Here is a 13,511-nt window from a genome sequence, read left to right on the forward strand (position 1 = left end):
AGAAGAAGAAAAGAAAACTGAAAATATCAGTACTGTTTTCACCTAGTCATTCCAAAACGACCCTTTTCAATCCCATACTAATCTCATAGTAGTCTCACCTTTGGCAACCGACTAGCTGTGTGACCCCAGGCAAATGACTTATCTCAGTGCCGCCACCTGTAGGAAGGGGCTGCTATTAGCATCTACTTCATACAAACGTGTTTTCAGGATCGATCTGCATATAAGGAAGCGGTCAATATAAGGTTACTGGTTTGTTATTCAATCCCAGGACGCTTCTATTTGCGGATCTCACGGCCCCGGGGACCTGGGCCGCCTCACAGCTGGGCAGCCCCGCTCACAGACAGAAAACCCACAACCGCCCCCAACAGGGAATCGGCCCTGCGGCCCTCCTGCCACTTGCCCCCCCGCGATCAAAGCCCACGGTCCAGCTGGAAGCCGATCCCGACCTTGCTGGGCTGGGCAACGCACTGGAACTTAGAGAATGAACGGCAGGCGCCGCATGCCTTGCGCAGGTTTAAAATCCTTTCTAAAATCGGAAGCAGGTGCCGCGAGCCCGGCCTTGAGCGCTCCTCTGGGACGTCCAGTTGCAGAAGCGAGCCCAGAGCCCAGCAGAGGGTCCCTGCGGCTCCGAGCCTCACGCCACACCCGGCCTCGCGGCCTCAGAATCGCCCATCTCGCGGGCGTTCTCCCAGGGCGCACGCGCAGTGGAGAAGCCGCGCCGCGGACTGCATCTCCCAGCAGGCCACGGGTTGCAGGCCACACTCTCCCCTTGTCTAAAGTCCCCTGTATAAGAGTCAAGCATCTGCCAAGTGGCACAGTTGGCACACTGACGGGGCGGACGGCTAGCTCCCCGGCCTCCCTAATGCCGAGGGGGCCTCCGGCTTCTGGAGCCGCCGAGGCCCCAGGGGCGAGTGGGATCCTCGTCAGCCAGACCAGAGTAGCCGAAGCGAGTAGGGCCTGCCTTGGGGAAGGATTCCTCGGGGGAAGCTTATTAACAATTCAAGTTTCCGGGCCTCACCCGGACACTGAAGCACTGGAGAGTGCGTGGCGCTGGGATCTGCTAAGCGCTCGAAAGCAATTCTAGCCCATGTCGCCCGCCAGTCACAACCGTCAGTCGCAACCGCCTTGGGCTTGTTTTCCTCGCTTGGATCTAGCGGCCCCGCCCCCAACCTCCTCCCAGACTCTCAGGGCTTGTTCTGTGGCCCCGCCTCTTCTCCAATTGGCCCCTCGCTCGTCCCGCCCCCGCAGGGAAATCTTCCCTTCTGGTTGGTCGATGGTGAGTGTGTGGCGAAACCTGACCCAATGGGTGCTGAAGTTCGCGAAACGTGATCCGGAAGTTGGTCACGAGCAAGCGCCATGGGCTTGTGGACGCCTAACTCGCGCGCTGGGATTTCCGGCGTGGGAGCTGAGATCCGAGTCGTGCGTGGGTCCTCAGCAGTGGGAGGAGGGCGGCGCTCGGTTCCTGCCTCGAGGAAGTCCTGGCGCGGATAGGCCTGGGGGTCGGCGTGGTAGCGCCGGGAACCGACTGAGGCCTAGGCGCCGGACCCAGCCGCACATTGGCTGGCCCCGGGGCTCCTCGGCGTGGATTGGGAGCCCGTGGGCACGGCTGGTTTCGGGCTAAGGCGCTCCGGAGACCTGACGATGACGTTGGTCCCGGGCTCTCAGGAACGGGAAGGGCTCCTGATAGTGAAGTTGGAGGAGGACTGTGCCTGGAGCCCGGAGCTGCCCCCGCCTGACCCAGGGCCGAGCCCCGAGGCCTCCCACTTGCGCTTCAGAAGGTTCCGCTTCCAAGAGGCAGCTGGTCCCCGGGAAGCCCTCAGCCGCCTCCAAGAGCTTTGCCATGGGTGGCTTCGGCCTGAGATGCGCACGAAGGAGCAGATCCTGGAGCTGCTGGTGCTGGAGCAGTTTCTGACCATCCTGCCCCAGGAGATCCAGAGCAGGGTGCAGGAGCTGCATCCGGAGAGCGGCGAAGAAGCGGTGACCCTTGTGGAGGATATGCAGAGAGAGCTTGGGAGACTGAGACAACAGGTGAGAGAAAGAGCTGTTTTATCTGTGGTTTGTTTAGCCCCGAGGACTGGGACATCCCGCCCCCGGTCACATTCAAGTATATTGCTCCTCGTAGACTTTACATGGGGAAGAGGACTTGTGGTTTAACCTGAAACACACATCCTCCAGATTTTCCCCAAATGAAGAGAAAAAGCAATGAAGAGTGCCCTGTTTCCAAGCAGAGGCAGTGTCTGCAACAGTTAGTGTTAGCCCTGGAGTTAGATCGTCAGCGTTCAAATCCTTAGTCTTACTTTGGCAAGTTAACTTGATCTCTTTCGGCCTGTTTTCCTATTTGTAAAATGAGGATATTAACATACTTTCTAGAGTTTAGAGGGAGAGTAGCATGTAAAGTTGTGATCACACTACTAGCTTATAGTTAGTGCTTAGTACTTGTTAGATGTTGTTATGTTAGGATCCATGGTCCGGTCTTCTCTGCAGAGCTGGGTCTCCGTTAATTGTGAACTTTGAAAAACAATCTGGCACCGAGGCCCTGAGGTCACTGGCCCCCAGGGCCACCCAAATTTAGCTTATCCTGTAGTGAGGAATAGAAGCACCTAGAAAAGGTGGGGAGAGCAAAAGGGAGTGAGGTGTATCTTATGAGCTGTGTGGGGAAGGTGTGCTCTGGGAGTGGGCCCTTTCCCTAACCCCTCCCCTTCCACATGGGATCAAAAAAGCCTTTAGTGTAAACCATTTTTCTGTTGCCTGGGTCCAAAGGGATCGCCTGAGGTTCTCTGATGAAGGCTTGCTCTCAGAATCCTATACTAATTTCCCTTTTTCTTGGGCCCTGTTGTGATGATGAGTGATGTGGGTTGGTTCCCAGGTCACAAACCATGGGCGGGGAACAGAAGTGCTTTTGGAGGAGACTTTGCCTCTGGGAACAGCACGAGAGTCACCGAGCTTCAAGCTGGAGCCCTTGGAGACTGAGCGAAGCCCTGGCCCCAGGCTGCAGGAGCTGCTAGGCCCCAGCCCCCAAAGGGATCCCCAGGCTGTAAAGGAGAGGGGTGAGGAACAGTTATCTGGGCTGGTGGGAGGGAGGTGGGTCTTGGGGGTTGCCCCTGACGCTAGCAGGATGTGGCGCTGTTGCTAAGAAGGAGGAGTTTCTGAAGTTCAGGTTCTCTCACGTGGAATGAAAGACTTGGAATTGGTGGTGTGGGTTCTGGAGCTAGGGGGAGGGAAGGGAGTCTCTTAGTAGAGCCCTTTTTTATGCAGAACAGTGGCGATTTACAACTACTTGAAGGCCTGACGTGGCGGCTTTTGCCTGTAATCCCAGCATTTTGGGAGGCCAAGGTGGGCGGATCACAAGATCAGGAGTTCACAGCCAGCCTGGCCAAGATAGTGAAATCCTGTCTGTACTAAAAACACAGAAATTAGCTGGGCGTGGTGGTGGGCGCCTGTAATCCCAGCCACTCAGGAGACTGAGGCAGAGAATTGCTTGAACCCGGGAGGCGGAGGTTGCAGTAAGCCAAGGTCGCACCACTTCCACCCCGGGGGAAAAAAAAAAACCCCGCTAAAAAAAAAAAAAAAAAAAAAAAGCTACTTGACTGATGAGGGGTTTGGAGTGCTACTCTTAGTATTCCTTTCCTCTCACTCTGTCATTTTGGGTATCAGTTTATTAGGCCTTTGTGCAGTTTAGCACATTCCCGAAAGCAGAGACTGGGTGATGGGGAATGGATACTGTGTTCTAATAATCCTTGAGTTGCCAAGAATTAGGAATGCCATTCTCATCATAATTTCTGTCACCTTCAGCATTATCTGCTCCCTGGCTTTCTCTTTTTCCTCCTGAAGGGAACATGGAAGACAAGATGACTGGGCCCCAGGTGATGTGGAAGTTTCCGTTGTCTTCCCCCAGCACCCTTCCTTCCCTGAGTGTTGGGGGTGGGGGGTTCTGCCACGTGGAAGGTCCTTTCTCCCTTACCACAGAGTGTCCCCCACTTCTTTGTGTCTCACACCTCACTTGTAGGCCTGACACCCTTCTTCCCCCATGATGTGTGCTTGGCATCCCTCGATTTTGCCCCTTTAACCCATGACTCTGAATTGTTCTTGGTGCATCAGGGGCTAAAGGAGATCTTGTGCTGTTTCAGTTGCCTGAGAGCTTAGAGGACGTGGCAATGTACATCTCCCAGGAGGAGTGGGGGCATCAGGATCCTAGTAAGAGGGCCCTCTCCAGGGACACGGTGCAGGAGAGTTATGAGAATGTGGACTCACTGGGTAAGGACTTCTTTTCCAGGGATGATGACTGCGCCATTTCTGACCAGGGTCCTGCCCCCTTTTCATTCACCTGCTGGATACAGACTCTGAGTTTTGCCAAGAAGCCTACACAGGAGATTTCCCCTTGTCTAAAGTCCCTTGTATGAGAGCCAAGTATCTGCCAAGTGGCACACTTGGCACATGCAGCCCTGGACTGGAGCCCCAGCTGCCAGAGCCTAAGGCGAGTCTGAGCCATAATGGACTTCCTAGGGCAGAGTGAATCCAGTGCAGTGACAACCTGCCAGCATCATACACATGCAGTGTCCCAGGATACTGGGGGGCTCTAAACGGTTGGTTCCTTGCAGTTTCAAGATGCTTATTCTTCTGAGCTTGCCAGTGTTTCCTGTGCTCTGTTAGTGTTTCTAGGCTCATCCTGAAAGACAAAAATTTCAGGGGTAATGACATCAACATTCTAGTCTGTCAGCTCTCACAGTCCATAAAAATTCAGAAAGCCGGGAGGATCTTGTGGAAATTTGGAAACAATGTATAGTTCCAAAATAGGCTAATGAAGCATAAACTAGAACGCACCTATGTCTTGAACTATTACTCAGAGATACAAAACTATGCCTGTGAAATATGACAGACTGACATATAGTTTGATTTAGGTGGAGGATATGCAGGTATTTATTGTACAATTCCCTCAACTTTTCTGTATGTATGAGAATTCTCCTAATAAAAAGTTGGGGAAAGTCTTAAAAACATAAGACTGTGTACATTATGATTATACCTATGTTGAAACATGCCAGTAGAAAGACTCAGTGCCGGCTGGGCATGGTGACTCACACTTGTAATCCCAGCCCTTTGGGAGGCTGAGATGGAAGGACTGCTTGAGCCCAGTAGTTCAAGACCAGCCTGAGCAACACAGGGAGACCCTGTATCTTAAAAAAAAAAAAAAAAAAAAAAAAAAAAAAAAATCCTGGCGTGGTGGTTTGCACTTGTAGTTCCAGTTACTCAGGAGGCTGAGGTGGGAGAATCACCTGAGCACGGCAGGTCAAGGCTGCAGTGAGCTACGATGATGCCACTACACTTCAGCCTAGGTGACAGAGAGAGACTCTGTTTCAAAATAAAAAAGACAGACACACATTGTTTCCATATATCAGGTTTGCCTAAGAAGTATCACAACTATACATTTGTTTTATTTATTTATTTATTTTTTATCTTTTTCCAATAGAAGTACCATATACCAACAACTATACATTTGTTGACACTAATTCTGCAAAAGGTTTTACTGCTGGTTTTTTGTTTTCCTCTAGGTTTTCTGTATCTTTTTTTTTTTTTTTTTTGAGACAGAGTCTTGCTCTCTCACCCAGGCTGGAATGCAGTGGCATGATCTTGACTCACTGCATCCTCCGCCTCCCGGATTCAAGAGATTCTCCTGCTTCAGCCTCCTGAGTAGCTGGGATTACAGACACACACCACGATCCCCAGCTAATTTTTGTATTTTTAGTAGAGATGTGGTTTCACCATGTTGCTCATTCTGGTCTGGAAGTCCTGACGTCATGACCTCATGATCCGCCCACCTTGGCCTCCCAAACTGCTGGGATTACAGGTGTGAGCCACCAAGCTCTGCCTCTTTTTTTTTTTTTTTTTTTTTAAAGTGATGAGTCTCACTCTGTTGCTGAGGCTGCTCTCGAACTTCTGGGCTCAAGCAGTCATCCTGCCTCAGCCTGCAGGCCACTGTACCAGCTTCCAAAGTACTTTTCACTGCTGTGATGTCTAAAGTTCAACATGGCCCTTTTAGTGAGAAATGCTTAATAGGAAGAGAAGATCAGATTATAGCTTGTTGGAATTAAACTTCTGTTGGAGTCCATGTCTGTTGGAGGAGGAGGTTTTTGTTTTTCTTTTTGGCACAGCACAGAAATGACGCTTGTGGGTTTTAATCTCATGGTCCTCTTAGAGCCCTGGGTCCTTTTCTGATTGTCTGTCATGTTATATTTTCTTCCTCTGGAGTTGCCCAAATTTAGTTCTCTTTCATATTTATATGTAGAGACAAGGCTCTTTTATGATATCAAATGGATTGTTCAGGGAACTGACCATGTACATTTTATAGTTGTTTTAATTACAGTAGTGTACATTCTTATTGCAAAAAAGCATTCTTAGTACCATGAATACGTTAAAAAAAAAAATGGCTGGGCGCAGTGGCTCATGCCTATAATCCCAGCACTTTGGGAGGCCAAGGCAGGCAGATCATTTGAAGATAGGAGTTCGAGACCAACCTAGCCAACATGGTAAAACCACATCTCTACTAAAAATAAAAATATTATCTGGGTGTAGTGGTGCATGCCTGTAATCCCAGCTACTGGGGAGGATCAGGCAGGAGAATCACTTGAACCTGGGAGGCAGAGGTTGCAGTGAGCCAAGATGGTACCACTCCCCTCCAGCCTGTGCAAGAGTGAGACTCTGTCTCAAAACAATAGTCTCCCTCTCCTAATTTCTTTCTCTAGAGGTATCCACTGGCAACAGTTTTGTGTATTTTCTAAGTAACTGCTGTCAGATTTATGGAGCATTCTGTATCTACCCACTGAGGGCAGAAAATAAGACTCTCTTTGTTTCCCTAGCCTAGTAGAGGAAAGTGGCAATACAGAAATCTGTTTCTTTCATTGTGAACAGAGTCTCACATTCCCAGTCAGGAAGTCCCAAGCACCCAGGTGGGACAAGGAGGAAAGCTGTGGGATCCCAGTGTCCAGAGCTGCAAGGAGGGCCTGAACCCCAGAGGCCCAGTTCCAGGTAAGGAATGAAGACGAGTGGCCTCCCCAGCAAGGCTTTTGCAGTTAAGAGCAAGACGTTTGAGGATTTGGGTGCAGGGCCATCCCACCACAGCTGCCAGAGAGGTACCCCTGCCATTCTCCATCTCAGTGAGGCAAGTGAGGAACCCAGGGTGCAGACTTCAAGGAGGCCTTTACTCTTGAGCTCACTTGTCCCCCTCCCCCCAGTCATAGCCCTGCTCCACCCCACCCATTCCTGAAGGGCAGAAGTGAGAGGCTCAGCTGGAAAGGAAAATTCCAAGACTGGTCTCAGCTCTGATTCCTAGACCAATGGCCCCACCCTTTATCCCGATGCTTCTCCAGAGTGCTTTACCTTTAGGGAGAGGTTGGGAGACTGAGGTAGAAGCAGTCCTTCTGGGATGCTGACCTAACAGGCAGTAGCAGACAAGTGGGATTTTCTTTTCTCCAGCACAGAAATAATGTAGGGGTTTGCTTTCTCTCTCTACTAGGAGAAGAGAAATTTGAGAACCTGGAAGAAGGTGTTCCATCTGTGTCCCCTGAGAACACCCACCCACAGGTGCTGCTTCCTGACCAGGTCCGAGGGGAGGTGCCCTGGAGTACTGAGCTGGGAAGACCTCATGACCGGCCACAAGGGGATTGGGCATCTCCCCCAGAGGGTGGAATGGAGCAGTCTTCTGCAGGAGCCTCAAGTAGCAGAGAACTGGGGCGACCGAAGGAACTGCAGCCAAAAAAACTCCATTTATGTCCCTTATGTGGCAAAAATTTTTCTAACAACTCAAACCTAATTAGGCACCAGAGAATCCATGCAGCTGAAAGACTGTGTCTGGGTGTGGACTGCAGTGAAATCTTTGGTGGGAACCCACATTTCCTGTCACTACACAGAGCACACCTGGGAGAGGAGGCCCACAAGTGCCTCGAATGTGGGAAGTGCTTTAGTCAGAACACCCATCTGACTCGCCACCAGCGCACCCACACGGGTGAGAAGCCCTATCAGTGTAACATATGTGGAAAATGTTTCTCCTGCAACTCCAACCTCCACAGGCACCAGAGAACACACACAGGGGAGAAACCTTACAAGTGTCCTGAGTGTGGGGAGATCTTTGCTCACAGTTCCAACCTCCTTCGGCACCAGAGAATTCACACCGGAGAGCGACCTTATAAGTGTCACGAGTGTGGGAAGAGTTTTTCTCGGAGTTCACACCTCGTCATTCATGAAAGAACTCATGAGAAAGAGAGACTTTACCCCTTCTCTGAGTGTGGGGAAGCCGTGAGTGACAGCACCTCTTTTCTTACAAACCATGGAGCCCGCAAGGCAGAGAAGAAGCTCTTTGAATGTTTGACTTGTGGGAAAAGCTTCCGGCAGGGCATGCACCTCACCAGACATCAGAGAACACATACAGGAGAGAAACCATATAAATGTACCCTTTGTGGGGAAAACTTCTCTCATAGATCCAACTTAATCAGGCACCAGAGAATCCATACAGGAGAAAAACCCTATACCTGTCATGAATGTGGAGACAGTTTCTCCCACAGCTCCAATCGGATTCGCCACTTGAGAACGCATACAGGAGAGAGACCCTATAAATGTTCTGAATGTGGAGAAAGCTTCTCTCGGAGTTCCCGTCTTATGAGTCATCAGAGAACTCACACAGGTTAGTTAAAGTGGAGTTTCTCTTTGCCCCAGGTGAGGTGGCATATTCAGAGGAGCCTGTTGGCAAGAGCTGGTATTCCCTGCCCAGCTGACCAAATGACCTCTGCATTCTTCAGGTAATGAGGGCTTTCTGTGAGGGAGGTGCAGACGCAGCAGAGGATTGGCATAAAACTGAAAAGGAGTTCTGTCTGTACGAGAAAAGATGGCAAGTCTCTGAGGTGACCTCAGGGTGGAATTCTCTAAGTCCATTCTGCCCCAGGGTGCTCCTACCCTCTTGGTGTTTTTAGCCAATGTGTGATTTGAGTGCCTGACTGTCCAGTTTACCTTAACAACTTTGGGAATTCATGTGATGTTTTTGACACTTCTTCCTCACTCGGGACGTTCAATAGGGGCAACTGAGACCAAAGAAGAGGGGCCAAGTCCCCTGGGAAATCAGCTGTTGGTCAACAAAAGATTGGTTGTGAGTTGCAGCTGTCCTGATGGCCCCAGTTGGAAAGCCATGGGCAATCCAGATCAAGCCACCATGTGTCCCACGATGGCCTAACAGGATCTGCCCATCGGCAGATCACACATGTAAATGTGACCTCAGACAAAAAGGAACCAGAGACCCAAGGGCAATAATAAGGTGGAATTTGCAGGTCAGCCCAGGAATTGGCAGAGGAAGTAGATGTCTGATTACCCTTTGTGGAGAAGGAGATTCCACCCCCCAGCCCTGCCCCGTGTGAGAAAAATAAACAGCTCTGGAGTCTTGTTCCTGACTCCAGAGGAACAAGAGGGTTCCAGGAAAGAGAGATTCCCTGGGAAACTGAAAATGTGGATCCTAGGGGCAAATTAGGGATAGTGTCTTTCCCATGAAAATATGATTGGATCGGAATAAATATCTTCAAGAAACATATATGTGTGTGAGTCTTCATTGAAAGCCTCTGTCTAGACCCTCAGTGTTGATCTGTCTTCCCCTCTGCCTTTGTCACAGGACCTGCTTTCTCATGGACTTACTGGGTTGGTCAGGAAGATTCTGACAAAGGAGGCAGCAGACAGGCAGAGGCAGGTGAGAGCCTGGCAGGCTCCTGCCTGGGACTGCCATGTGGTAAAGGGTCAAGCCAAATGGCTGCTGGGGTTTTGCTGTCATAGAGTCTCCAGAAAGTATCCTGTGGTCTATAGCAGTAAAAATGTTTTCAATTCTTTGTTTAGAATGTTTACATTCTTGTTCAGTAGCTGAGGAAGATCTGGCTCTTGGAGGACAAGATATTTTGGTCTTGCAACAGGTTGATTCCCAGGGTGGAAGCTAAGATGGTCCCAATATAACTGAGTTATTGATGATTAATGGTGGGAAAGATAGAGAGTATGGTGCAATTATTAAGGGAAAGCATTTTTTGGGTAGAGACAGGGTCCCACGATTTGCCCAGGCTGCTCTTGATTTCCTGAGTTCAAGCATTCTTCCCTTCTTGGCTTCTCAAAGTTCTGGATTACTAGCATTACATTTTAGAATGGCATATCAGGAATAGGACATCTACTAGTGTGGGAAAGAGGGAGGAGTATTCTAAGAGTAGGAAATTGGATACCAGGAAAACACCTCAGGATATGGCCCTGGAGGAACTTAACCATCTGTTCTTTGGGAGAAGAAGATGAAGAAACAGTCCATTGGCAACAGGCTGATGGATATAGCAACGTGAAGTGACAGAAACAGTGCCCCACTGCTCTTCCTCTCAGTCCCACCTCAGTTTAGTATGTTTTTCTTTGGTTGTCTGGGCCACTTTTTAAATTTCTGTTTCTTATTTCTGTAACTTAATCAGCTTGTTCACAGGAGGAGGGCAGGGAAGTGGGTGGGTGGTTAGGATTAGAGATCATTGTAAGATCAACAGTGGTAGGAGTGGGACCACACTCCAGTGGAGCAGTGCAGGCCCAGCCAGGCTGGTGATGCTATGAAATGGGTGGAGTGTGAAGCTGGTGTTCCTACAAAGCAGTCTGGTTAAGATGGCAGTTGGTGTGGATTGAGACTGGAAAGCGCTCCTTCCATCTACTCTCCCTCCCTTGGTACCGTCACCCACACTGATCTTATGATGTGGTCCAACTGATGCTGCTTATACTTGGAGCACTGCAGCTTGAAACTAGAAAAGGACTCCCTGGTATTTGGTTCCAGTGGAACCCTTCACTCAGTCTTCAATCTAGCTCCCCTTCTAGCAAACTTCACATGCATAGCTGTTTTTGGCCTTGTTTTAATGAGATGATGTCACAGGAAATACTGCACATAAAGCAGCACCATGCCTGGCATGTAAGAAAGTACTCTACTTGGCCGGGCGCGGTGGCTCAAGCCTGTAATCCCAGCACTGTGGGAGGCCGAGGCGGGTGGATCACGAGGTCAAGAGATCGAGACCATCCTGGTCAACATGGTGAAACCCCGTCTCTACTAAAAATACAAAAATTCAGCTGGGCATGGTGGCGTGTGCCTGTAATCCCAGCTACTGAGGAGGCTGAGGCAGGAGAATTGCCTGAACCCAGAAGGCGGAGGTTGCGGTAAGCCGAGATCGCGCCATTGCACTCCAGCCTGGGCAACAAGAGCGAAACTCCGTCTCAAAAAAAAAAAAAAAGAAGAAGAAGAATTTACTGTAGATTCATTACATTATTAACTGATACAATTTTGGAATGTGCAAAATCACCACTGCTTTAAGGCTTGTAATTTTTTGTAAATATTTCACAAGCATTTGAAACAACTAAGTCATATAAAGTGTCTTAATGTGTGTTACAGGAAAACCAACTAGCAAATTTCTTAGCACTAGGAGACTTTGGAGGTCAGGAGCTCAACAATAGCTAGATGAATTCAAGCAAAATGCATTTATTTATTTAAAATATTTTCTTTTCATCTTCAATCTAGCTTGCAAGCACTCCCAATTAAAAATTGACTTCTGTTCTTGAAAGGGCGGTTAATATTTCCTTCCCATCATATTTAATAAGAATAGCTAACCCTTGCAGTACAGTGAAGAGGCACTGGAAATGACCTAGGTTAAGTTCAACAATGATAAAATGGTTGAGGAAAAATAACTCAGGTCACAAAAAAATTCTGATGTTCCAGTTAATAATATTGCTCTCAGTTAGCTACAGAGACACCTTGAACGTCTAAAGATTCCGTCAGAGCCGGGCGCGGTGGCTCAAGCCTGTAATTTCAGCACTTTGGGAGGCCGAGAGGGGTGGTCAAGAAATCGAGACCATCCTGGTCAACATGGTGAAATCCTGTCTCTACTAAAAATACAAAACATTAGCTGGGCATGGTGGCGCGTGCCTGTAATCCCAGCTACTCAGGAAGCTGAGGCAGGAGAATTGCCTGAACCCAGGAGGCGGAGGTTGCGGTGAGCCGAGATCGCGCCATTGCACTCCAGCCTGGGTAACAAGAGCGAAATTCCGTCTCAAAAAAAAAAGATTCCGTCAGAAATCTGGTGGCTCTCAAGCATCCCTAACCTGCTACAAGGAGAGTAATAGTTCTCCAGGCAGCGAGAATGGGAAAGAAAAACACTAAGGAGTATCATTCTGAAGTCCAAGGTACATTTTTGGACATCGTGGAGAATTGCTCGCCCTCCATTCTGTCCAGGGAGGTCAGTTCCCTACTTCCGCGGTACTGCTGCCCTTGAGGGAATTGTCGGCTCTCCTGGGCCTTCCAGTAGGAGTCCAGGCACCGGGCACGAGGGGAGTGCATGGGCTTCTCGGAGAAACTCCTATCCCCAGGAGTGATTTGCAAGACCAGAGAATCCTTTCTCAGGCCTGGGCAAAGCAGACGCCTCTGCGGCCCCCGCCACTCGGCCTCCTGCTCCGCATCAGCTCACACCCAGCCGGACCCACAAGCCTCCACCCACCGCCGCCCCTGGCCTTCGGGCTGCCGCTCCCCTCAGCGTCGGTTGCGCTCCTGCAGGAGGAGGCGTCCCAGCGCCCGATCTCACCCTTTCCTTCCCCTCTGGTCGGTCCTCCTCCCGCGGCTGTCGCGGGACCTGTGCCCAAACGCCCCCTCCCAAGTTCTCACCCCTCCCCTCCCGCGTTCGCGCCCCGATCTCTGGCCAGTTGGCTGGCGCTGTAGGGTGATTCCGCACGGCACGCACAGCCGAGGGGTTTCCTCTACCAGACTCAAGGCGGTGGCGCACCTGCACCCACTAAAATCCCCTTGTCGGCCCTCGCGGTCTAGCGGGAGGCGCGGAAGGCCGAGCGACGCGATGGGAGAGCCGCGCTGGGATGCGTGCGAGCGGACGCCGCGAAAGGGACCTCCGCGGGGCCGCCTCTTAAAATAGTGGGAGGCCCACGAAGAGTCTAAAGCCCGAGGCTCCTCTTTTTGAGTTTGCTCGCTCTGGTACAGGCTCAGGCAAGAATGGAGAGGGGACAGAAAAGGAGGGCAGGGAAACTGAGGCTGCAGCAGTCGTCGAGGCAGAGGGTGAAGGAGGCCTGGACTACAGCAGGGCAGTGAGGAGTTCTCGGAGACGAGGGATCCAGGAGATGGGGCCGTCAAGATTTACGTGGGCCCAGACCCGCGTAAAATCGTATTATGTCCCCCAAGGACACTGGCCTTGACTTTTTTTTTTTGTTTTTCTTGGCGTTTTTTTTTTTTTTTTTTTTTTTTTTTTTGACGGAGTTTCCCTCTTGTAGGCTGGAGTGCAGTGGCGCAATCTTGGCTCACTGCAACTTCCGCCTCCACCTCCGGGGTTGAAGCAATTCTCCTGCCTCAGCCTCTCCAGTAGCTGGGATTACAGGCTTGCGCCACCACACCCAGCTAATTTTTTTTTTGGATTTTTAGTTGAGACGGGATTTCGCAATGTTGATTAGGATGGTCTCGATCTCTTAACCTCGTGATCCGCCCGCCTTGG

The 13,511-nt window shown here is 50.3% G+C and overlaps 1 protein-coding gene across 2 annotated transcripts; it reads left to right on the forward strand.

Moving 5' to 3' along the window:
• Positions 1–1,579: 1,579 nt before the first annotated feature.
• Positions 1,580–9,565, forward strand: ZNF263 (zinc finger protein 263). Of its 2 annotated transcripts, XM_032257908.1 has the most exons (6): positions 1,580–2,028; positions 2,867–3,047; positions 3,793–3,863; positions 4,128–4,254; positions 6,904–7,020; positions 7,508–9,565. In XM_032257908.1, exons 1-6 carry the CDS (start codon positions 1,642–1,644, stop codon positions 8,674–8,676), a joined length of 2,052 nt encoding a protein of 683 aa, XP_032113799.1. In that variant the 5' UTR covers positions 1,580–1,641; the 3' UTR covers positions 8,677–9,565. The 2 variants fall into 2 exon arrangements, with proteins under 2 accessions (XP_032113799.1, XP_032113800.1); XM_032257909.1 differs by lacking the exons at positions 2,867–3,047; positions 3,793–3,863.
• Positions 9,566–13,511: the final 3,946 nt, after the last annotated feature.

This window comes from Sapajus apella, unplaced genomic scaffold (assembly GCF_009761245.1).
Source record: "Sapajus apella isolate SASKATOON/1434 unplaced genomic scaffold, GSC_monkey_1.0 scaffold99, whole genome shotgun sequence".
Lineage (NCBI taxonomy): Eukaryota > Metazoa > Chordata > Mammalia > Primates > Cebidae > Sapajus > Sapajus apella.

Excerpts from the sequence above, each read along its gene's own strand:
- ZNF263 (XM_032257908.1), top strand. The coding sequence starts at position 1,642 with ATGACGTTGGTCCCGGGCTCTCAGGAACGGGAAGGGCTCCTGATAGTG. Across the intron at positions 2,029-2,866 it reads TTGGGAGACTGAGACAACAG|GTCACAAACCATGGGCGGGG; the intron begins GTGAGAGAAAGA and ends GTTGGTTCCCAG. Across the intron at positions 3,864-4,127 it reads ACAAGATGACTGGGCCCCAG|TTGCCTGAGAGCTTAGAGGA; the intron begins GTGATGTGGAAG and ends GTGCTGTTTCAG.